The sequence below is a fragment of the Pterocles gutturalis genome, unplaced genomic scaffold (genome assembly GCF_000699245.1).
Source record: "Pterocles gutturalis isolate BGI_N339 unplaced genomic scaffold, ASM69924v1 scaffold46267, whole genome shotgun sequence".
NCBI classification, from domain to species: Eukaryota; Metazoa; Chordata; class Aves; order Pterocliformes; family Pteroclidae; genus Pterocles; species Pterocles gutturalis.
Genome location: NW_010117226.1, coordinates 3,515 through 30,005, shown reverse-complemented (window position 1 = coordinate 30,005; position 26,491 = coordinate 3,515). Strand labels below are relative to the sequence as shown.

Genomic DNA, 26,491 nt, shown 5'->3' with positions numbered 1-26,491 from the left:
TGGTGTGGGTCGAAACTGGGGCTGGGCTTCTGCCGGCAGCAGCATCCTTGCCGAGTTCGGTACTCTGCACATGGAGTTTGTCCACCTCAGCTATTTGACAGGTGACCCTGTATACTACAACAAGGTGGGTCTCTAATTCAGTTTTTTTATCATACAAATGTCTTTTATACTGTTTCATCATAAATTGCATTAAAGGGGAATTTGCATTCTTGGTAGCAGGTAAATTTTTTCATACTTGTATTTCTGTTACCAAATAGGTGACTTTATAAAGTAGAAATTTATGACAATACAAGGTTTTTTTTTTTTAATTTGTTTCGGCACACATTTACAAATCATAATTTTTAAACATGTTTATGTGAGCAGTCCTTTAAAAACAAAAACATACTAATCTGCAGAGAGTCTTCAAGAAAGCTTCTGGGTTCAGATTAAGAACATTTACTACCAAAACAAAAATTAGATGTGCTATGTGCAGCGAGCAGATGAATGTTGTTAATGCTGATCCTGATTCTTGATTTAATTTAGGTCATGCACATTCGGAAGTTACTTCAAAAAATGGATCGTCCTAATGGACTTTATCCAAATTATTTGAATCCAAGAACAGGCCGGTGGGGTCAGCGTAAGTATTCTTATTTTATTAATTCCTAATTAAAGCTCTGTTTCTTTCTTTGTTGCTGAGTTGGACATCAGAAAGATTATTCTGTAGGGTGTGAACATAGACTTGAGATCTCCGGAAACTGATTTTTGCCTGTTGCTCTCTCTGAAGTCACACAGTTTGGTTTTTATGGTACTTTCTGAAAGCAGCTTCCTACTAAATCTGATGCCTGTCCTTGCTTTTATCAGTCAATACAATCTTCAGTAATAGAGAATGAGGCTGAAAATACTTTCCTTGTGTTGATTTTGTTCCTGATTTTGTTCTGCAAACCAACTGGTAAGTGGTTTACTGTAAGGTAAAGTAGAAGTAATGCATATCTGTGGTGGTTAAATTGGAGCTGGTTTAGCTGGTGTTAGGGACTGACATTTACAAAGATAATTCTTCTACTTATTATTTATTCAAAAGATTATTTTATTTTGCTTAAATTATTTTTTTCTATTGCTTTTTGCTATTTGTAACCGGCTGCTCCTGTTACTTTTATCAAAAGTAGTCTCATGTGGTATATCACCAGGATTCTTTAGGGGTTTTTTGTCAGTTATAATAACAATGCTCAGAATTAGCAGCTCTTGATAAGGAAATAATCCTGGTCACTGAGAATAAACATACAGTGAAAATTTTAACTTTGTGGAAGTTTGATGGAGCTCAAACATACTGTTTAAAAGAATTTTGAAAGATAATATATTTGGTACTAAAGTTTAGGATTACAGGGTGATACTTAAGGTCTTAGGATAAAAAGAAATACAACTTTATAGAGCCCTTAATTTTTCTGTGCTACTCACTAGCCACAAACATATGTTCCAGAATTTGGTGGTTGTTTTGGGGGGATGTTTTTTGAGCAAATAAGCTTCCAAATGCAGATAAAGATGTTCTGGCAATGTTTCTAAGATTTTTCCCAATGCAACAAGCATTTGTAAACCTACCTTGAGAAGTTTTGTGGGGACAAGGTAGCAAGAATTCACAATTCTGTTTTTCTTCCACAAACCAGGATGGAACGATGAGAAACTGTTGTATCCTGATAGGTCGCTCTTCTGTAAATCTATTTGCTAGTAAAGGTGCGCATGCACTGAAACATTGGACATATGAGCTGGAGCAGCTGAGGCTTAGACAGGGATTTTTCTTCTGATTCTCCTGCAGAGATTGTATCCTGCCTTACAGAAGTCACTTAAGTAAGGGTGATGCCTTCACGCACTGCATCTTGGTTCACTAGTCCACAGTACTGTTACTGACTCGAGTCACGTTGTTAAGGGCAGGCAAGACTTTTATGTCCTACTCAGAAGGTAGTTTCAAAGAGCACTGTGTTTGGCTTGTTATATACTTTAGTACCTGAAAGACTGAGACAACGGAAAGAGTATCAAAGCATACCTTTTCTTCGTTCAGCTTCTAGGAAAGCTGCCCTTTTCGTCTTTGCTGTGACCTTTAGTTTCATACATCTTACCTTGTACAAAGTACTTTATCCAGATAGTTTCTGAAAATTATTTCAGAACTCTTATTTGCCTAGATATATGTAACTCTTGACTCTGACCTTTCTAGGTTTTTTTTTCTTTTTTTTTCCCCTCTTCCTTTTAACACTTTTTTCCCTCCTCAGACTTTTTTGGCTCAGTTCTAGTTAGGTTTGCTGTTAATCCATACAGTGTTCCGACTAAGTCGTGAGGAGTGTGAAATAGGTAAAATAAACCTACATAAATGCACTGTTGGAGAACTATGGGATTTAGTTGCAATATAGCAACGTTCTAGTGGTGGGTTTATTTTCTGTTTCTATACCTGTCATTCTAGCAGTGAGTATATTCTAGTGGTGGGTACCTTTATTCAAGTAATAGAAATATCGGTGATGTGCACATAGCAGTCAGACTAATTAATGTTATTACTACAAGTTGATTATCCAGAGAGTATTAAACAAAATATATAATGGAAGAATTTATTTAGGTCAAGTTTACTTAGTAATGTTTTGTCTTTACCTTTTAATATTTTTTTAAATAAAAAAATTATATGATTTGAATAGAAGAAAAAAGATACACTTCTGTGTTGGTTTTCTGTTTAATTTTTTTCTAATATGCTGGTAGGTAAACTTGAACACTGAAAAACAATTCTTACTGCAAGACAGATTTGTGGAAGAAAAGAGAAGCCTCAAACATTTTCTATGGCTTTGATGTGACCCCACAGGACTGTAAGCTGGATGTATCTCTACTTGCAACAAGAATTTTCTGGAAAATTCTTGATACCTTCTACCTTGATACAGTATTTTGATACCTTCTCAGAGGTATTTGTACAAGGAGCCTAGGCACATCCTCATTTGGTGTTTTTTTAAAAAAAAACAAAACCAAAAACCCCACAAGGTTTTTAAGGTCTACTTTGACTTGCAATTGCAAGTATTAAACGCTAGTGTGAGCAAGTAATGTGCTTTTGAAATACCCTGTTTAGAAATCTTTCTTTCGGTTTTCCTCTTTGCTTCAGAGATGTGTGCAGTGATTTATGCTGCCATATAAGTAACTTCCTAGCACATGTAAGGTCTCATAACATACTGCCTTTCTTTTTTTTTTTGCATCTCAGATTTTGCACAATCATAAGTTTTGTGTTGTCCATCAGAACTTGTGAACTGGATATAATTGACAAATATGAAGCTTATAAGTATGAAGCACCATGGCTGCTGGTGTTAGAAAATTAGAGTAATAAAATTCAGTGCTAGGTCTTATGGAAGGGAAAAGTGATATTATATTTGTTTACAGCCATTAAGCCAGATGATTTTTACCTACCCTTCTTTTCTCATAAGGTTAATTTACTTGTACTCACAGATACCAAGACATGCCCACGTTGTCTGGACTCAGAGAAAAAGGGACACTGTTATCTAGTCCTCTTCACATATGTAGGGTTCTTGAATGACAATGATGAGCTAGTTTTTGGACAGATCTTTCAGGCCTTTTAGGCATCAGCAATTGTTATGGGGTTTTTCTGTGCCTCAGAATATTTCTGTCTTTAGCCTCCATACATCTTAGGCCACATTGTTGTGTCTTGTGTGGTTTTCCTTATTTAAATGTATGCTTAAAATATCTGTATATGGTCTGTTCTCTTCTTGGGTTAGGGGAATGGGAATGGCATATGTAGTATTCTGCAGCCTTGTCACCATCCTTCTGATGTTAGAATGTGAGGCTGATGACTCATTTCGGCTGTGATTTGATTTATCACAGTGGAGGCCTTTTGATCTTGATATAAACAGCATGTGCTACAGTTTCATTGCTGGGGAACGATGTTCTGGGGACAGTGCCCTGTGACAACCAGACTGTCCTTTTTTCTCATTGTTCTGCCGCTTCTGCTAGTGCTTAAAGACATGCGTTTTCATTCAAACCAGTCAGTATTTCTGTTACAAATACCTAAAAGGGTATAATCTGTAAAGTAACTTACCAGTCAATTAATAATTATGGTTTCATCAAGAAGGATGTGACCGTGGCTTCCAGGTTCTTAACAAGTTGGAGAGATGAGTAGAGTCATATAGTGTGACATAAATCTAATCTATAGCTATGTCTTTGTAATGTGTACATTTTTATGAAGATAAATTTCCATGTGCATAAATGCATTTTACATAGCACTTGAAGAAGGGTTTTGATAACAGAATACCATTTTTCTGCCTGCCTCGTGAAGCAGCAGCAACCAGCGTCGGGAGCTGCAGCAGGCAGGGCTGCAGAGGGACTAGCGTTCCATCCCATCATTTATTTCCATTTGAATGCCATAAAACCCAGTCCTAAAAACTGCCATGTGAATGGCTTACTGGTCACTGCTAAATCTCCATGCTTTTCGGTGGAAATGCTTTATAATAAAGCTGTACATGGCTGGACCCTTACACCTGTGTAGGAGGAAGGGAGTTCATTATACCCAGGAGGAAGAAGATGAAGGCTAAATATTTGTGTTTAAGCTTGTAATGTGCAGGTGTTATTACAGCACAACTGACATGACAGCTTTTTAATGGGTTCAACTCAGGATTTGGCAGCTCACTGGGGCTTTTGCTAGAAGGCAGAGCTATAATGCCCACAGGAGTGCTGACAGGTACAATTTTTACTTAAGGACTAAGGTGATGGTCCAGTAAGAAGAAGTGATTTACAAAACTTCTGCTGTGGGGTTTCAGTTTCTCTAAGACTGGAAGGAAAATAGCTGTCAAGAAGCATATTCTAAACTATCACATTGACCTACAGCTAACTGTTAGCTTTTCATTTCACTTGGTGAGTGTTGGTTTGATGTAAGCATCAGAACTTTGAATTTAGATTTTCAAAATTTTGTTTAAAAGCAAGAGATTTCAGAAATATGGAAAATATACTGAAGAAAAATTATTTTTAAAAAATGAAAATATATTGAGAAAATTTAATTCTAATTTACATTCGCAAACAGGTTAGATAAGAATACCCACTACAAAGAAAAGGCCAATCTGCATATTATTGCCAGGTCAGGACATGCTGCTCATGTTTGCACATTTGTGTAAATAGCATATTCTTCCTTTCTGCTTTTCAGTACTGAGAACAAATTATTGTTTTCTGGTTCCATGATCTCTTGCAAGTAATTTTACTAAAGGAGAACTCAAATCACTCTGGCTTCACATCTCACTTCCTGCACTTGGGCTACCTGTGGACTTACCTGTGTTGGTTACATAAGGAAATTCTGTCAGTTTAACTAAAATTGTTTTTTAGACTATTTATGGCTTCCATATGCAAGAAAATAAGTGGAGCTATCTATTCTATGTTAGCCTTCTGTGTTTATTACACCTCAGTGATATGTGAGCACGTTAACAAGTTACTGTAAAGTAAGCTAGTATGTGAATTTATGGTGCATAAGCTGAGCAATACTATGTGGAATGTAATAGCAGATGCTGAAATTACCATCACTGAATGCTGATATGATAAACATTCAGACTGCAGTGTGTTCTACAGTGCTGTGTTTGTATCTCTTTACCAAAAGCGAGCCCCTTTCGTCAGATTTGCAAGTGGACTAAGTTAAAAACCTGATGAGGGGTATTCTGTCAGCACATTTACAAAGACTCACCAACGATGTGACATTGGGCCACATATGTGTATTTAATGCACTAAATTTAAATGCTGTCTTGTATGTACAAAGTAATGAGTAGCCTCTGTACAAAGTGACCACTATCCACTAAAGACAAGGCAATTCACACAGGGATTTAGCCTGCCTTGTTACACACACTGCCTTAGCACTTTTTGGTGATGTTCTCACTTTCTTGCAGTTCCCTGCATCTGTTACTACACAGTAAGTAGAGGTGCAGCCAAGGTGGCTGAATGGGAGAACTTTCCATCCTCTGTTTCCCTGTTGTAGGTGCTGTAAACTAGCCTTTAAATAAACCAAAGCAAATGGCTTTGTTGATGTGCGTATTTCAGTTTCTTCAGGTGGTCTTCCATTTTCAACAATAAATGCTTAAATTAAATGAAACCAAGCACTTTCATTTAAAAATGAGAGAGAAGGCTTCTGTGGATTTAATTTAATTGGACTAGATTTACACTTCCATTAAAATGGTGCAATTTTCACATGTAGGAAAAGTAATAAAAACAAATTTGAATTGCTTTCATTAAATCGGTGCAAATACTAGGTGAATATTCCTAAATGTTTATGCCTGCCTGTACAGCTGATTTTCAGCTAATGCTTTTGGGCTGAGCTAGTTAATTAGCTGAACTGCTTCATTTAAACTCTTACAGGTAATAGACAAACCATGAGTAATATACCCTATCTATTTTAATTTGTGATATGAGATTGTATCAAATATGTAGCACCACCTGTGTATATTTGTCTGTATCTAAAGGAAAATTTAAAATAAATTTGATCTAAATTTTTGTAATGCACTTTGTTGAAGATGTTAAGAAAGTCGCTGCATCCAGCAGACTCCAGGACCTGGGGATTCCTCCTAGCCCAGCCAGGTACAGGTCTCTCCATCCCATTCTGATGAATGTGGCTGCTACTGTTCCCATTTGTAGGTTTGGCCAGTAGCAAGGCTGAGGACGTATCTTAGAGAGGTGCATACATACCCTAAGAGGATACTGATGCGGCTGCACACACAGACTGCCACTGACAGCTCTGCCTTTGTAGCACCCACACATAGTGCTGCCACAACTCACATAAAACATCCGTACGGGTAGCCAGGTCTTGCTCCTCCTCGTTCACTGTCACATAGATGCATGCACTCGCACACTCTTCACAAGCACCCTCACACTCATGGGTTCTTCAGACATTAGCAAAGGCTTTCAGGCTCCCTCATACCCACACTTGAAGGCTGGACCCCTGATGCAGCCATTGGCTCAGAACTTGGGTCTTTTCAGGTGCAGGTCTCCTCTTCTCCAGCTTGTCCATCTTGAAGTTCACTGATGGATTCCACATACACACACACACACTCAGGATTAAATTCACTGGGAAAAACAAACACACACAGGTCTTTCGCAGACCTAGGGCCCTGTGACCCGCTGTTTTCTCCAGCCACTGGCACCCAGACCTACATCCCCTGGGACCTTGCAGGTCCTCTCTCCAGTTGCTGGTATTCTGACCTTGCAACACTCATCCAGCCGCTCGAGTTACTGGCACCCAGACCTCTCTTGCATGCCAGCCTCTCCAGGTGCTGGCATCTAGACCTGCAGGCTCTGTGGCCTGTGGTCTATTCTCCAGCTGCTGATGTTTACACCCTGCTTACACACATAGGATAGTGAGATACACAAAACATAAAAGCGTTAATAAGAAGATAAGGCACACTGTGCTGGTAGGGTGGAGGGCTCAGGCAAGTGTGTTGATCAGCAGCCTTATTTACATGCAACCAGGCCCTTTTAACCCACCTCCTCTCCATTTTTCCCATGCTCATTCCTTCCCAGTCTGCCCTGATCCTTCCCTTTCCCTCCGTTTGGCCCTTCCCGTAAATACCCCGTAGGAAGTTTTATCTACAGCCACGGGCCCTTTCTGCAGTTCCATAAATACAATTTACACAGTCCTACAAGTCCCTTCAGGTATCTCATCATGCTCCTGACAACCGTATTTCCCCCTTCTTGTCAGTGCTAAAGTGCAGGTTGTCTCTCCAAGGCTGTGCCCAAGTAGTTCCTTTAATGGCCAGTCAATCAGTAGCTGAAGAGTTCTGGTCTGTGTTAGTGTCTGTTAACACCTGCTCGTTCATATCTGTGTGTCTAATTTACCTATTTCATTATCAGCTGTTATTTCTTTTACACTGAGTAGACCTTAGCTGGATAACTTGATGAAGAAGGTGCTCTCAGATTCTGCATATCCCCACGCGTCGAGTGCTAATACCGAGAGTAATCAGCATGTCAGCTGAAAGGTGCTGTCCTGGCAGCGTGAGCTCTGTCTAATATATAGGAAGAGTGGCTCTCTTGAATGCAAACTTTCAAAGGTGCTGCAGAGATTGATAAATAAATCACTATTTGGATTTCTATTATTGTGACTTTCATTGTGGAAATTAAGCAGGAGACCCTTTCTCTCAGTCTTTGTATGTGCCTCTGAGATATTAAAAAGCCCCTGCAGTTTCCAAGGCAAAGTGAATAATACTGAAGAATGAAGTGGTCTTTCAAAAGATTAAAGACATATTGCAGATAAATATTTCAGATAAAATATAATTGTAGCATAAATCAACAGGTTGATGGGCTAGTTATGGGTAGCGAGAAAGATGCTAGTGTTGGAAAATTCCCAGCTTTGTCAGCTGAAGCTGCTAGTGTTCTTCTTTAACTATGAAGATACTTCGCGTCTTATCCCCCCCAACCCTTACATTGTTTGTTTATTTACTATATGCCTTGTTTAGCAGAAATAGTCTCTTAAATTATATCTGTTGGTACCCCTACGTGCTTTAGACAATACTAAGAAACCAGCAAGGCCAGGGGGGCACAAAAAATCAAATTTTTTAATATAATATCAAGTTCCAGCAAAACATCCATAACCTTTTAGGTTAGGAAGTGAAGGGAATTGTGTCAAGTAAGCCTGTATTTTCCAAAACGTATTTTACAGAAGTTTTCAGATAATTACCTTCAGTTTGGACTTGTAGATAATAGTTTCTAATGCTTTAATTCTTGGGTGTTCTTTTTCCCTTTAGCATAAGGAAAAGATTTTCTCTCTCTTAAATTAAAATGGTGCAGGATTAAAATAATTAATTTTATCTGTTGTAGAAGTACTTGCAGAAGTAGTTCCCAACCTGACTTTGTCTTTGCACATTTATTTGATTTAGCAAGTAAATTTCTTTTTTGGTTTGTGGTTGGAATGTCAGTTATAGAACTGGAAATATGTGATCTCTGTGACGGTTGGTTTGGATATTGATGCAAGCATTTATTGCGGTGGGGGTTTTTTGTTTCAAATCTGCTTTCAGTTGAGTACATTATGAACAAATAAGAATACAACATGTTTTCTAGACTTCCAGCAGTAGGCATGCATGTATCCGTTGCAGATGAGGAGGTGGGGGTGGTCCTTTGCTGTTTAATTTTCTTTGCTATCGTGGTGGATGTCCTTAATTTTTCTCTCCAAAATATTCTGTCTTGTACTGTATTTAGGAACATGCATGTGTTTTGAATATAAACTAATATATGTAATCTCTGATGGAGAATCCCCCTGGCCCTTTTGCTTTACAACCATGTACAAATTTAATTAACTGTGTTCCAATAAAAGGCTGCATTCAAATTTGATTATTCATTAGAAACCGAGAGCAAGTAAATCTGTTAAAACTTTGTTTTCTTGAAATGCAGCAGAGCTGTGCATTACAGGGAATGTGCTTTTATAAGTCTACAGAGTTAAGACGTTATGCTGGTCTGTTGAGCAAGATGTTGAAAAAGCTAAACAAATAAAAGCTTTGTTTAGTGTGTTAAAGGTTCTAGTATTATTGAAAGGTTAAACATGTATATGAATTATGCATTTGAAAGGGAGTGTCTATAAATAGTTCCTAAAGATAGGATTTGGATGTGATGTCACTGGGTTTTGAAAGTGTTTGCATATATTGCTGTGGAAAGAGTTGAATATTTTATTTTGCCGTATCACCAAATTATACTGTTAGAGCATGGTCCTGGTGGGGGAGTGCATCAATATCTAGAATTTGAAATCTATCCCACAACAGCTTTAACATTTATTTTCGTGTCTGTAAATTCAGTAAATTCATCTGTATGAAGGAGTCCAACATGTCGTAGGGTACCGCCTGATATTCTTGAGAGTTTAAATTGTTAGCTTTGAAGACAGCTAGCTTAAAATGATTGGTTACTAAAAAGGTATCCTTTGACACGTACCCTTTGAGTTTTTAAATTTTGAGTTCCTGTGGAACCTCATTATTTTTTTAATAATTGATTTTTGTACTAGGGTCTCTATATACATAAACTGTATTTTTGAACTGCTCCTCACTTACTCATCTCCTGTCAAAGGGAGGTTTATCAGGCCAATTCCAAACTAGTTGCAGCCTTATTACGGTTACTTGTTTTTACTTTGTTCTTTCTATATCACTCATTTGTTGGAAGCTGTGCATCAAGCTGTTTATATGGATGTTCTTTAGACTACTAGTAGATTTCAGGTGACATATAATATTAAATTTCTTTTAATTCTGTCTTCAGTATTCTGAGTTACGTGTGGAGATGCACCTTCTGGTGGTCATGTAAGAAACATTTCCAGTTTGGGGACATTGAGGGGAGAAGGTCTGTAGTTTTGTTCAGTGGATGTTGAATGTACCTTCCTGAGAGGTTCATTTCATCATGAAGTTCCACTGGGAGCTGGACCGTCTTGTTAGCAGCAAGGTACAACACCATCTTGTTTTGGAGATCTGTATGAAGACATAGCTGATCTTTGATTGCAGATCACACTGTAGCACTTTTTGGCTCTATGTTCAAAAATAAGAAAGGAATGATGGTGAATGCAGCCCAAGTGTAGGGTGTGGTACCTCAGTCTGTTATAGAGCATGGACCGAGTAAGTCTTACAACCAGCACGATTTCCTAGCACCTACAGAATGACCAAAACTTCAGCTAATTCTGTCTGCAATTTTAGGCATCTGTCATAAGAAGAAGAATCCTCAGATGCACAGACATAAGTCTAGGAGGAAGAAACATGCAGAAGAGTAGCCTGGATTTGTATTGCACGTGGTATAATCCATAAGTACATCAAAACCAGGGACTGTCTTTCGTTGGTTGCTTCTTTGAATCTGTTGACTGTCAGCATTCATGTGTGTGTTTTATATATATACACATACCTATCTATGTATGTAAACTGCTATGGTCTTGATACAACTTGAATAGAGAGGGCAAAGTTGTTAGCAGTAGTTTTGCCAGCTAATTTTGCGTAGATGGATGTTGAGCTAGATGTAATCTACTAAAGGTTTTCTCTCTCCCATTTTCATGTTTTTAATCTTTAAGAGTGGAGTTGAGATCTTACAGGAAGACTAAGGTGGATAAACTAAACACTGTAATTACATTAAGAGCTTGACAATCTCCCTATGTAGAACCTTATTCAAAAGGGACTCTCTGGGTTGTGGACACATACCTACAGCAGCACTAGTTGTAGCAGAAGGTGTTACCACCCCTTAGCTGGTTTTTCCCAGCCACCCTCTGGGTTTAAAAATGTTGCCAGAGGTAAACACATACCTAACTTCCCATCAATCTGCTGCAAATTCTAGCAGCTTAGTTTAAACTGCTGGCACAGGTGGGATTTACACTGACTCCAAACTTGGCAAAGAGGTGGGTGTTCTTCATTTGGGTGACTCTGTTGGTGAATGTAGTAATCTGGAAAAGGCAGCTTCAGGTGATAAAAGGCCACTTCAATAAAAGCACCAACCTAAAGGTCTAATGTGGTTTTAATTTTCGCACGTGGACTTGACGTATTCAGTTGATTGATCTTTAATTTGTAAACATGTCTTCTGACAGATGACCTAAAGCTTTCCAGAACTATAAATAATAGCTGGAATGTTTTCAAGTTTCAGGGAGTTTGAATACAAAAAGGAAAATATTTGTTCCAGCTGTGAATTCCTGAGTGTGAAGGGGAGAGCCTGTTGTTAGGTATCAAATTAGGGTACTCCTTTGACATTGCAGAATGATAAACTACGTTCAATTTGAAGATGCATTTTGGCTCTAACAATGAGTTACCTAATTATATGTATTCCTTGGGCTGGTTTCACTGGTCTGTTTCATATTATTTCTGTTGTCTTTGCACACACTAGAATTGTGCAAATTTGTAAGAATTGTAATCTTTAGTTGGATAATGGCTACAGTCCCAGGAAGTAATTTTGCTTAATTTTATTATACAAGAAACTGGTAGCACTTACAGTTAAGATTGCTAAACACTTCCCATTAAGTAGGTGTATTTTTGGTTTCTTATAGCTGCCAAACTTTAGGTCTTCCAGCTGGAATATTCTGTCTGCCTCAAGCTGTTCTCTTGGGGTTTTTTTAAACAGCTCTAACAAAAATGCTTCAGCCATTTCTAAATGAAGCTTGAGGTGGAATGTGATTCTGCCCAAATTAAAGTTTGCTTTTTCTAAGCATACAGTGAAAAAACTCAAGAACCATCATGTTTTGGATGTGAAAAACTGTGGGAATTATTTGTTTCAAGACTGCTTGAGGAGAAAACCATTCATATTTTTTCAAGCCTTTGAAAAATATTCACATCTTTCTCCGTATGGAGTATTTAGAGTTCAGCTGATACATCCTTGAGAGTTGTGTGTGCTGAGCAGGCGTGATCACACCTCCCCAGGCTGGGAGGAGCTGAGGTTTTTCTGTTGCCTGAATCTGTTGTGGCACCAGACAGTGGAATGGGAGGCAATGCTTGTTTGGCTATCTCCTAACTTATAAATGCTTGGTTTTGCAATCTTAACTATTCTTTGAATGTAGTTCTGTTATGTGACAACCTGCATGCTTTCAGAAAAATTCTCATGCTGGTAACGTGTTCCTTAGTGATAAATGATTCAGAGCTGACTAAAAATTGTACCTCCTCCTCCTCCTTTTATCAGGTTGCAGTTAATTTACAAATATTTGCACTTTTAAGCCATCCAGTATGGCTTATGGCATCCTTAGGTTGAATTTCCACTGTGAATTGCAGCAGCTGCAGTTTCCAGGGCCACAGCTTTCTGGATTAAAGGATTAGAAAGGGAGCTTGTGCCTATTTAGAGCAGCTAAGGGGCACTAAGCCCAACGACAGAAAGTAAAGATTGAACTGAAATTTAATCAGAACCACTCTGAAGACAAAGCAATTTTTTAAAAGTTTCCTACACAGAGAAAGAGGACTTCTACAATGTAAAGCCAGTTGGTACCCAGAACAACTAGTGGTGATGGGGTGTGTGGATTTCTTAATGAAAGCTAATATTAGCTTGATCACTTCACTGCTCCCTCCTGGTCACTTACCTTTTCCACTCTTGAGCTCCTTGCCTGACATATTACAGTAGCACTTTGTCAAAGATAATGTTCGTGATCCTTAAGGAAAATCAGCCTCCCTTTTTACTGCTTTGTTCTTTTGTTGTGAAGTAGTTCCATTCAACTCTTCTTTTTGGCTGAAATGAATCAGTAGTTTGTTCACCCTGGTGTTTCCAGTCTATCAGGTATAGCACTGTAGGGAGGTTTAAGTTAGTTTTCATTTACTTCAGAGTCATCACTAACGATTCCAGTTCTAAGACTTGAGTTTCTTTCATGTTGCCAAATTTCAAATTCTTTGCTTGGTTGTTCTCTAGCTGTACTTAAAAAATATTAAGTCAATGTTATAGTTGCAAATTCATGAATTAAAAATACTGTTGGCATAGCTGATCCTCATCTCTGCCTGCTTGTGCTTACGTGCTGCTAGAATGCTCTATCACTGCACTGCTTTTCAGCACAGCAGTCTGTGTGTGCCAAACACACTTCTCCTTTGCATTTTATTTCATTTTTTTTCATTCTGTGCACCGTAAATGATGTGTAAGCTCTAGGGATGCAAAGGAAGGATGGGAGGATGTGTCCTGGGGTGGGGAAGGAGCAGTGGCTTACTACCCATCTGTTCGTGGGGAACACCAGGACCCACCCTCTGGTGTTGTGGCTGCAGCATGGGTTCCTGCATGATGTGCTGCTTTTAAAACAATGCCTGGCTTCTTTCCTTATTCCTGCTCATTACCAAGAAATGACAACTGTACAATTAAGGCACAAAGCAGAGAGGGTTTAGCAAATCATGAACTGTTTTTTAGTTTGTCTCATTAAGCTGCTGTTAATTACTTCAAGCCATCTGCTTAAAAATAATTTACCCACCTTAAGTTTGCTCTAGAGAGCAGGTAGATCTTCATTAGAGCAGGTTTTGTTATTAAGGTTATCTTTAGGAGGCTTTCAGTTGTTTTGGAAAATATTTTATTGCTCACTAAACCAGACTTTCCCTGTAACAAAAGGAGGTGGCACATTTTAACTTGTAGTCTGCTGCCATAACCGTACTGCTGTTCATTTAGAAACTGGCTTCCTGTGGAGGAAGTTACTTACAGCCATTAGATAGACCTGGGTACAAGAAAGGAGAATGAGCTATGTGAATGCCTAGTGTCTGTATTATCTACTATCATCCCCAAAAAACTAGTCCTGGAAAGGATGAATAGCCTGATCCATCACAGTCCCTCAGCTGTAATTGAGGAGGGGGAACCCTGCTGCGGAGGAAAAAACAAGTTTATTTGTCTCCCTGGATTTGTAAAGAAACAATTTCACTTACAGAGAACAAATCACCAGAGAGCCACAGACTCTCCCTCCTGTCTCAAGCTGAGACTCGTTGTGATTTCTGTTCAATGGCATGTACGCTCCTTTCTGACCTGCTCTGTGTTTCTGTGGTTTGCTGTGAAATAATTGTCCTGGTTCTTATCAGAAGAGACAGTTTCAGGAGTAAGCTAATGCATTGCTGATATGAATAAAATCATTTGGAGTGAAACTAGCTTTAGAAATACTAGATCATGATGGTGTGAGAATTTAAAATAAGGTCTGCAACTCAGTCTGTGGGAAAGAGGTGGATGTGATTTTTGGAATATTAGCTGGGAACACAACATTTGACTAAACACAGATCATCTTTTATCAATAGATTAAAAACTCACTAAATATTGCTATGAATTTGATGGGGTTTTGTGTTCAATTGCCTGCTCTTTATTAAGAAGAAGAATGCCAGTACTTAACAGGATCTAAATCTCTTGAAGTATCTGAGCAAAAACATTGCTATAAACTGTAAACATCTTTGTCTTTCTATTAGGATTTCATATGGCTCTTTTTGGCAAGGAGGACGCCTGCAAACAGACTGACTGCACAGGTGCACACAACGTGCTTTCAAGTGTGTGACAAACAAGAAAAAATACAGTGCATTTTTTAATTGCTTTTGGTTGCAATAGTTGAAGGTATTCTTTGCAACTTCAGCTACTATGTCATATAGTTTAAAATAAGACTTCCTGAGGAATCCTGGACTGGAATCCTTTTATGTTTGCCCAGTCATCTGGGCCCACAGTTGAAAAAATCAGGAATGAAAAAAATATCTTGATTTGTCTTGATTGGAAGGGATGAACGTTCTAAAAATGTATACATGTCATTGAACAGGCTGTGGCTTCTGCTATATTTGATATGCCTTCATACTTCTGTTCTCTGTGCTATATTTGTCTTTGTCTGTAAAGAATTTTACTTCTGGATTTCACTGTGAATACTTCATCACAGGAAAAACCTTTAAGTGACTGAGCTAATTAATTTTTTCCTGTAGATCAAATATGTGAAAAATTAAATCAGTTTTTAAATTTGCAAAATACTTACAAACATTTTAAACATAATAGTTACCTTCACGGCTGTTTACTGAAGAGCACTCGGTGCCAAGACGCTATTGTAAACTCAGTTATTCAAATCACGAGTTGTTCTTTTTAGTGCTCTGGCTTGACATGCAGGGTTAGGGATGATTGAAAAACTTCAAAATATTGTATGTGCAAAACATTTTTATGAGCAAAACATTTTGAGCTGAGCTGAATTAAATCTTTGAATATGTCTGAGCTGTAGCTCAAATAGCAGGAGAGAATGATAACCACCGTGGACCTTCTGATGATAAGTTTGGGTAGGGAGCTTTCTTTAGAAGAGAGAGTGGTGCATGATGACTAAAGTCTACAGTTTTCACCAGCTATCTTATTTGCTAAGGAATCTTGCAAAATATTTCTTTAGCATTTCCACTTCTGGTGAGAGCAAGTTGTCAAAGTCCTGCAATCATCACAAAAAGTGTTTTAATTTTCAGTCATTTCTAGTTATAGTCCTTACACAAAATGCAGCAAATTCTGCTTCAGCAACACTTTCTGAGACTAGCAGAAGACCTGAAAAAGATCTTGCCAGGGGTGCAGTTAATGTTGCTGTAGAAGTTGAAAAACTTGCTGTGCTTAAACTTCAGTTCAGCTGTCATAGTGGCCTCCTGCCCTCTGTCTGAAATTTTTTGTGCTCGTGGAGGAGGTCAGGGAAATAAAGACAGCTGTATCTCAGTGCAGTCAGCTCCCTTGAAATACTGCTTTCCTTCTGTGTGAAACATCTCTGTCCGTGATGTCTTATCATGGGCGACCACCAAAAATATTTTCTCTCTCCTTTCCTGCTGCTGAAGAGAAGGAACAGAATTAGCTTGCCCTTTCTGACAGGTATCAGCTGGGGAGTGGTGGAGCCCACTGTTTAATGAGAGAGGAGTGAGGTATGTGAAACGGGAATGAAGAAAACACTGCTGCTGAGAGGTGCAAGGCCCTTGAAAGCCCTTAGCCTTACCGTACTTGCTTCTCAATCGCTGAGTGGGAGGAGGATCTATATCTGAGAGGCTTGCACAGGTCTGTTCTCTGAACACATGAAGAAAGTGCAAAGAAGGCTGTCTAGGGGACGGCTCCGAGTCCTGTGTGTCCCAGTGCTACTGATTCCTGCGTTCCCTGTACTTTCATCTAAGACGAGAAGCAACATGGAGAAGAACTGCTGACAGGAGAGAAAGGCAGCTCTCAAATGACTGCCTGAAGAAGTAGACATGAAATGGGGCGTATTTCTGATCATTGGCTTTGGAAACTCACCTGGAAAGTAGAGTTCTTTGTTTAGGAAATAAACCTTTTCCACTGATCTTCCTGCTCTCTCCTGTCCCGAACCCAGCTGGAGCTGCTACGAGAGGAACAGTCCTGAGGGATATTCAGCAACCCTGTCCTCACTGAGGACTGAGTGCATCTGTGCAAGAAATCTGGCAGAGGAGCAGTGCTGACTCAAGTGACAGAGCTCAGCTGGGCAGGAGGCAGCAGCTTAGCAGAAGTAGTTTAAAACCATACCTCTTGTGAAGATAGTCCCTGAGTAGTGCTGACATGAATTGTAACTTTGAAGTCTTGGGATGGTTTGTTTATTTTTTTTTTCTGAAAACCACAGACCCTTAGTTCTTGTGTCTACAGAAGAGTGTAAATGTGCATTGAAGGAGTAATTTCTAGACCTTGCATTTTGTGGAAGAAAGTGACTCGTGACCTGAATGCCCTCTTACAGCTCAGAGCTGGAAAGCTTATGAAAACTCATTGTTTGTAGTTAAATTGGTGAGTAGCTGGGTGTGAAAAGGCTTTTCTAGGAGATACTGAAATATAAGAGAAGGACCTGAAGTAATTTGCTCCAAATCCACAACCTGAAACTAAATGGGAAAGCTACAGGCTTTCCGCTTGCTCCTTCCTTTATTTAGAAATCCATTGGTAAGTAGCAGAGGAGTCAAGAGGCAGCTGGAAGAGTTAGGATAGAAGCACCTACCAGCTCTAATCTCCTACTCGCATCTTCAGAGACAAGCAGACAGCTGGGGCTGGATGGTGCTTGGAGGAAGAACAGAAGGAGGGCTCCAACCTCTCTTTTACACCTTTATCCTAGAAAGACTGTGAATAATGCCACTTTTTTGAGGTACTTTGGAAAAGGAAGTAGCGTATCTTTTTTTCACCCAGTGAAAGGGAACTTGCATGACTATAATGGCCACGCGTAGGGCAGTGAATTTCTGGCATTCTGTCAAAGTTGGTCTCAAACATTCCCGTTGCCTAGCTTCAGCAGACTAAGACTGTTCTGGTGCCAGTGTTTTGGGGGCTATAACATTGGGAAAGAAAAGATAATGTGCTGTTCTGGTTGGAGGCACTATATCTCACAGAGTGTACAGCTTTTTGAATGAAGGGTGTACTGAGGGACACGAGCTCCAAGGCTGAGTCATACCATCAGTAGGTTTTTTGTGGGGATGTATGATAGTTCACCTATAGAAAAATGTAGGTAGTTCTCATGTCGTCTGTCAGCACAGAATGGGGATGATACTACTCTGAAAGGCAACCTCTGCAATGAGGGGGGGAAAACAAAGTGACAAAAAAAATCTTTTTGTTAGGAGGGCCAGGTTATGTGGAGGTGTATTCTAATAGTCAAGCAGCCTTACCCTGTAGCACATGATGTGGCTCTGCATGGCTGCTCAGGCACAGTGGAACAGCAGGGCTTGTGGTGTGCACTGCATTCTTTCTTTGGCTGAAAGAATTTAAATAAGAACACTTACTTTGAGAAATTAATAAGTCTGTTAAGTAACCATCTTGTTGGAAATAAAAATCTCCTGGAAAGATTAGGTTCTGTATAGTTCATGGCACTTTATAGCCAGCCAGCCACATGACCTGGTTGCATCCTGGATACAGAGATCTTATTAATATACTTTTTTATATGTATTAAAGAAATTTAAAAAGAACCGCAGACACTAGCAGCAAAACAATTAGGTTCCGTGGAATGAAGTAAAACCAGGTTAAAATACATTTTTGATGTGAGAGATACCCTGTGCAGAATGACAAATAGTGAACACCTACAGCAGGTTCCACATCTATGAAGTTCAGAGGTGATAGCAGCTTTGTCCTGCTAAACAGGCTTAAAGGACTGATAATTACACAACTGTAGACCTTCAAAATGTAGGCTTATATTTTGAATAAATTTCAGATACTGTTATGTAACAACTTTAACTTTTTTTTTTCCCCTCTTTCTCTCCTACAGATCACACATCCGTGGGCGGGCTGGGAGACAGTTTTTATGAATATTTATTGAAAGCCTGGCTTATGTCAGACAAGATGGACACAGAGGCAAGGAAAATGTACGACGATGCAATTGAGGTGATTATAATTCATTGAGTTTTCCAATACAGTGGAACTTAAAAACCACCTTTCATAATTAAGGAAAAACCCAGACAAAAAACCACAGGGCTTGTTTTGATTATGTAAGTTTTAAGAAATGAAGTGATGAATATTTCACTGAGTAGTTTTAGAAGTATTATGGTAGAATAAATCTGATGCAGATTATTGTGCTAAAAATAATCAGCTTGTTCAAAAAGATATACTGTAAAAGCCCAAGCTATAGTTTATTAGAAGGAAATCTAAAAACTCTTAAGATGTGTGCAGAATGACCAAGTCACTTTTCTCCGATGTTCAGAATCATTCTAGGAGTTGAAGTCCTGAATTGTTTTATTCTTTAAATTCTTTTAAAAAACATTTAGACGTTATATTCTATATTTATCTTGTAAAATGTAATTCATACCTGTTCCTTGCTCTGTAGTTCTTTTGCGATATGGTCTTGCTCCCTCCCACAGGTCAAGTAGTGCTTGCCCAAGCAGGGCAGTACTGCAGGGTGGTTCAGTGGGATTTGGGGCAGAGTCTTTTTGTGACTCTGAGCTTTATGCTGCCCAAGTCTTACTTTCTTAGTTTACCCATACACAAGCATCTTCTTTCATCAGGCTTACTTATGTCTATATATGCTACCATGCCTGTGCCACAGTTAAGACAGGTAGAGAGTAACCAAGCTAGTTTTAGTCAAGTTAGCTGTGGTACCAACAGCAGCAGGGACCATGTAGTGTTGTCCATGTGTAAATATGTGCTTGGTGCCTAACTTGTTCCGTGCTCTGTGCATGCCGTATTTCTTTCAGTACAAGCTTTTAAAGCTTAGTTGTAGTGCAATCAGTCTCTGAAGCAAAATGCCTGTTCTTGGAGTTCTCAAAATTCGCCTTTTAAAAGGTATATAGTAAACCTTCTAGTCCAAAATTGCTTGGAAGCTGTAATGTGTCTTGTTCCTGACCTGAATTTGATTACATTTGGCTATCAGCTACTTGAACTTTTTCCTTCCCTAGATTGTTTTAAAAGGTTATCTGCATCATGTAGATGAGTACTAACAAAGGTACGATAGGCATTCTCTCCTGAAGAAATGCATTGTTTTCTTTAGTCTCACAATATAAAACAGATTTTGAATTATATCTTAAGCTTTTTTCTAAGTACTTTCCACTGTCTTCAGTACGGAGACAAGAACATAATGGTGGTTCTAAAATGCCAGCATCTGATTTCTTATCAGTATTCACCTCTTTATCCAGCCAAGAGCTATGTTTGCACTCTTAACCTTTGCCTCACACTGTCATCCACTTCCCAGTTGGTTTTACTCTGAAGTTGGTTATAGTCTTTTTGATTTACTGCTTTCCTACTACTGTAATTTACATTCCTGTTTCCTCAATATGTGACCTTATACTTATCTCTATTAAAACACAATTGTTCAGGCAAAACCCATTTTGTCGCCTGTTCTGAATGATTTTACAGGACTGACTTTTCCTTTATCACTGTCTATAGATCCATCAATTTTTGTGTCATCTCCAGTTTTTTTTAGCGTTTGTTTCTTGCAGATCATTGGTAGAAATACTGCCAAGTATTCAATAAAATTATCTTTGCAGAATCTTCATGAGATGAAGATTTAGAAATTTTTTTTTTTACTTTGAACTGTTCTAGCAAGCCAATTTTTAATCCACTTCATACTCGCTGCGTTGAATTTGTTCAAGACTAATATTTTGTACAATACCAAAGAAATTCCTGAAACTCCTAATATCAGCATGCACTTGTCAATCAAACATTTATTTTTGAAACCGCATCATTCATTTTATTAGATTGTTCTATTAACCTTTTAAAATACTGCTAAAGCATCAGCTATTTCCCAGTCCTTTTGAACTTGCTTAGCTTTCCAAGATTTGTCAAAGTCAACATCCGTAGTTCAAAACATCAGTTGAGTACTTTGAATAGTCTCAAATACTGTTTATTGGGTCCTGTGAGTTTAAAAATGTTTAGCAGTTGATGTTTAACATCCATTGTGGTTACTGTTAAAATATTTTATTCTGATTTCTAAACTGTGAGCACTTTAAAATTAGAGGAAATAAACTTCATCCTCTTCTCTGTAAGCTGGGTCTTGCAAACGCTTTGTATCTGCAAATCTCTGTCTCTGAATGGAGACACAGCAAAGCAAATTTGGGATCAGATGAAAACACACTGTGGATAGGAGGGAGAAAGAGCTGAGCTGCTCCCGTTTCATGTGTGGTATCACCTTCAGTGCACGCATCAGATGGTTTCCCCTTCATCTTTCTCAGCTAAACCCACCCATACACATTTGAATCTGCATGAACTGTACTGATTTATGCATTGTGGAACATCCTTCTGGTTCAGGGTTTGTGTTTATCCCAGGTCCTACATTGACACTGAGAGGCATGGGCAAAGAGTCAGTGAGTAGGATTTGTTTTACATAATCGTAATTTGAATTTTTATTTAAAATCTTAAAATATTGTTAAGACCCCATTCCCTTACATGCTTTCGTTGTTGCCCGTAACATAGGTCTTCCTCCATAGCTGATAGTTGTTACTCTTCGTTAAAACTTGGAACAAAAGCTCTTTGTGTCATTTGTGCAAGCAGAAAGGGAAGGGCGTAAAATACATTCTTCCCACTCATAGTGGGAGCTGGAAATGTTCTCAGCACCCACCAGTCTAAAAGGTCTCTGTCCAGCCACACTTCACTCCTTTAGCTTATTACAGGGGGGAGAGTGAAAGATAACCTCACTCTCAAGTCTTGCAGTAGTCATTGATAACCCGTTCCTTGGAAGTATTAAGAGGAAGAAAGATGACAGCATCTGATTTCCAGTCCATGGCATATGAAGCCATACCCAGGTCACCACACACTTTTTGACAACAGTATGAACGAATTCTGTATCTGTGACCTCTGGGTGCTATATAACATTAGTGCAGTCTTCCACTGTAAAGGACATGTCCTTTTGATGTCCTAGTATGTAGATTCACAGCTGTGAAAAGAGCTGAAATTGTGAAATGCTGAGAATTTTTTGTGGTGATAAACACTGAGGGTGGACCTCTTAACTTTGCTTTAGACATTCATCATGTGTATCTCCCATCCAGCCTGGTTTAAAATGTCTTTTCTCCTTCTCACATCAGCCAGAGGACAGGGACTTTTGATCTGTTGCCTTGAGTAGTCTGATCTGTTAGACTCACAAATTTGATCCTCTCTCTTTCTTATTGTGCAGCATTAGCCAGCTAAAAGAAGGATTCAGCAGTGTGTGACTATCACAACAGCATGTACTGCTGCAAGACAGCTCAGAAAATGCTCTTTTTTTTTTTTGTAGTCATAAAAATCACAGGAAGCATGAACATCAGGTAGAGAACATTCTGTTTTCATATCTCAGACTATTGTTTTGGGCATTTCACAGACTAAGGGAGCTTCTTCCATTGGTTAGTCTCTTAGTTGATGTGAACTAAGTCTTTTCTTTGGTAGCTTAATTATACTCCATGGTCCAGCTGGATGTCATTGCTTTACAGCACCTATTGGAGTGCTCTGTGGCCCCAGGCACCCAGCCCATGGTACAAATGTTACATCCATCCCAAAGTGCTCAAGCTTTTCTTGTCCACTAGGCAGTGCTCCCAGCGATGCCCAGCTGTTCCTTGTTAATTACTGTAAATACAGTTAGCAAGCAGTGGGTTGTTGAATGATAAAGTACTTTGAGAAGGTTGCATTTATTTTCTTTTTTTGGGATGCTTCCTTTGCTATGTGTAAGATAGAACTTAATAATTAAGTAGCTGACTGAAGCTGATTTTCAGATTCCAAAAACTACTCATACAAGACAGTGATGTTCAAGTTCAGAAGATGTATTCTCTGTTCCAAAGAGTGGTGCATTGCACCTACATGGTGTTCCTCAGTCAAACCCTGAAAGTAAGCCTAGAGTGAAGGAGTAGCTCATGGAGAAGTGTATAAATTTGGCCTTTGTGGGCTCTCCTGGTGCCAATCACAGTGACTTTGTCCCCCTGGAAATGTTCCTGTGACCATTTACTCCTCAACAGTTATGCAGTTACAAAAAGATAAAATTCAAAAGGGAATTGCACACAACATTTGGGAAAAAAAAGTTTTCCTTCAGGAAATAAATAATCCAAACCCTTTTAAGCCTTCTTGTTCTTCATAGTAAAAGTGGCTTTCCTTTAAAAGGTCTCTTCAACTTTTATGCACCATATAGTCAAAAAAATCCTATAATCATCATGTCAGTTTTGCCACAGTCTAGGATAATTAATGCTACAGATTTTAGTATCATCTTCACTGGCCCAATTTTCAGCGGATCCAATCTTTCCTATACCAGTACTTTCAGAACTGATGAGGCTTCTACAGTTAACGGCATCAGGCTCCCTAGCCGCAGAAGCCATGGTATCACGCCAGTCTTCAATGCCAGTTTGCATGATTGTTAGACAACCACTCTGGCAGCTGTCAGAGACTTATTAGTTTCTGCTCTGTCAGTTATTTCTGTATTCCTCTTGCTGGATCTGGCCATAAGCAAAACTTTCAGATCTGTCAGTGGTATTAGTGAAGAAATTAACCCAACAGGAATGCAGACCTTCTCTTTCATAGACCTTCTCTTTCATTAGCTTCAGATTTCACAGCCTCAATAGAGGACAGTGGAGAAACTTCACCATCCAAATGATGGCTCAGTCCACACTGCAAATAAGGAGCCACACCTTACTGATGATAATGCAGTCTTCTTCCTGCTATCCACTGCATTGGTTTTTACCTAGGACGTTCATCTTGGCCATCTGGGAACTGCCAGATCTTCACTGTCTACATGGCTGAGATATGTAGACTCACATCACTGTAACCATTCAGAAAAGTTCCTCCCAGCACTGTAGCATCTCAAGTCAAGAACATATTCAAAAAACCACAAAGAAACACATACATATTCAGAAACACAGCTATTTCAGATTACTGTTTATATTATTGTCTTCCCCAGAGGAGGCTCCTAATCCTACAAATTCTGCCTTTTCTAATAATTGTGTTTTTAGAAAATTTTTTTGTTGAAGAAGACTTTGGAAGGCTGTCAGATGTTGTTTCAGTACCTGGATGGAGGACTTCCATGTTATCAGATATTGCTGGGTTCAATACAGCTGCTTTAACAGTCCTGTATCACTTAAGCATTAGCTTAAAAAAAAAAAAAAAAGTTAACTTGGAATACCTACTACAGTCACTGAAGAGCTTGAAGCTTTTTGTTTGTCCATTTTGTTGGAAACAAAAGACAGTCTCCCTTTTTTTATTTAGAGGGAAACGCTATTTCTCTGTCTACTTTTACACCTGAATTACAAGTTGCAAGCTTATATTTATTATGATACATAGATTTATTCTCACCTATGTATTTATTGCTTGAATCTGTATTGTAGCTAACTGCACAGTTTGCACTGTGTAGATAGCAAGGAGACAACTGTGTACAGCAGATGTGACCTCCACATCCAAGATAACTACTTCAGTTCTATGCAGGATCCTACGCCTGTGTGTTCTCAGTATACATAGATTTAGTGCAAAATAGAGTTGTGGACATTTGGGGTGTAATTTGTTGTAGGCACCAGAAAACTAATGGAGATGGGTAGTAATTAACTTCTGTAGTAAACCTCGTGGATGGCAAGGAGAGTAGTACATGCCTTTTTAATGGCACTTTAATCCTTCAACTCTGATCAGCCTTGGAGTACTCTGACCAGCCATAGGTCATGCACTTTGAAGGAAGTTGTGGGACCATCAGATGGGTACGTGTGGAAGTACAAAAGAGATTTCTGGAAAGAAGATAGAAATAATGTCTCAATGGTAAAGAAGATAATTATCTTTGTTATTATAGGACTCAAACTGTAACAAGTTTCTAGTTACAAGAAAAACTGTCTAATGCTAAAGATAGTAAGTACTGCAGTAGATGGGTGGGGATTGTGAACCTCTCTGAAGGAGCCTTAAGTAAATATGTTGTTCTGTGGAGTTTGCAAACCTTGGAAAGTTAGGTCAGCTGTTCTGCTTTCTACTACCAGAATAGCATTTATAAACCACAAGCAACAACATATATGGGTAAAAATGTGCAAAGAAAAAGCAGCAGTTGCCTCACCTGTATAATATTTTTTTCTGTGAACAGCTGCTCTAGCCCTCACCCATCCTTTGACCATGTACAATCACAAAGCTGCTGTGGAGGAGCAGCTAGAAGGTGGCAGGAGCATTCCCGCCAGTTTCTGGTACAGGCTGACCAAGAGTACAGGTGCTGCCTTTACATATGTTGCTGACCAAAAGTATCCAATATGGATGTATGTTCTGAGTACACACAGACTGTACAGCTGAACAAATAGGTACTTCTCGGAGTTAACAGGTAGACAAACATTGTTCGAGCTATAAAATATGTGCTGAATTCTTAGCTAAAAGTGCAATGTTATATCTATGTTGTGACTTCCCTATGATTGATCTCATTAGCATTGTTTAGCAGTTAGGGTATCTTTGTGTGTGTGTGTTGAAATTATATTCTTAGAGCTGTTTGTTCCTGTAGTGCTCAGAAGTGAATTTGGTAGAAGAATAAATTTTTTTTGTTTGTTTTGAAAATAATATTTTATTCTTTCAGAAGAGTTAGTATATAAAAGTTGCATGTGAAACAATATTTGAAAGTTCTCTTAATCTTCTTGTAGGCCATAGAAAAACATCTCATCAGAAAGTCCAATGGAGGACTGACCTTCATTGGGGAGTGGAAGAATGGGCACCTTGAAAGAAAGATGGGCCATTTGACCTGTTTTGCAGGGGGAATGTTTGCCCTTGGAGCAGATGGTTCCAGAGATGATAAAGCTGGACATTATTTGCAGCTTGGAGCTGAAATTGCACATACATGTCATGAGTCGTATGACAGGACAAGTAAGATACATTGCTAATCTAGTTATTTCAGTAGTTGAAATACAATTGTCATAATTATTTTTAAGATTTCTTATGGATCTATGCCTTGTCTAACATGCACTGTTTTTATACCAGTATATTTTTTTTAACATCCGTGTATTTACTTCTGATCTGCATCATGGTGAGTAAATGTAAAAGCAGACTTTATGTGGTTCCTTCCTGCACCTTTATCCCTGTTCTTGGATCAGTCAGCTAAGATGGGCTATGTGGGTGCAGGGATGAAGGAGGGTGTGCAAATTCCTGTTCTCCCAGATATATAGGGCAGTTTTTCTTTTCATGTGTACTGTTCTTACAGTTATGTAGAGTGAAAAAAATTGTAAATACATCTTTTTGTCTTTTTAGTAATAGTACATTCTGGGTAAGTACAATTAAACTTGTGAGAATGAAGATTAGTATGCAGACTGTGAGATGGCCAAGGACACGACTAATGAGGATGCGATGTCAGACTTCACTGTTGGGCTGGAAGTTTCTCAAGTTCAGTATTTTGGACTAGGCTTCTTTTACATCTTTAATGGTGACCTTGATGCATAAAGTCGGAGTGTGCTGACTTTCAGTGGCCATAAAGTCATAAGACAATTAAAAGAGAAGAGTCTCAGAACAGATCTTGAGGACTGGACTGTCAGAAATAAGAAGTTCACTAGAAAAAAAATGCAGGAGCTCTTTCTCTAAACTGGGAGTTGAAAAATGCCAGTGCAGTCCTACTCTGTATCATGTGAAGAATTTTCAGCAGAGATTAGAGAATTTTAGCACTGCCTAGAGAAGACACATATGACTTGTCATCCGGAATACACTGTACAAATCTGAATTCCAGGCAGAACGAACGCAGAGAAGGACCAACAGAATGATTAGAACAATAGAGCTTTTATCATACACTGGGAATAAAAGACAG

General features: G+C 38.8%; 1 protein-coding gene across 1 annotated transcript; it reads left to right on the top strand.

Annotated features, from left to right (window-relative positions):
* LOC104463407 (mannosyl-oligosaccharide 1,2-alpha-mannosidase IB-like) lies at positions 1-25,563 on the top strand (the record flags this gene model as incomplete). The annotated part of the gene is made up of 4 exons (XM_010075722.1): positions 1-124; positions 523-616; positions 18,575-18,690; positions 25,344-25,563. Coding segments are annotated over 4 exons (554 nt in total), but the record flags the coding sequence as incomplete, so codon positions are not given.
* Positions 25,564-26,491: the final 928 nt, after the last annotated feature.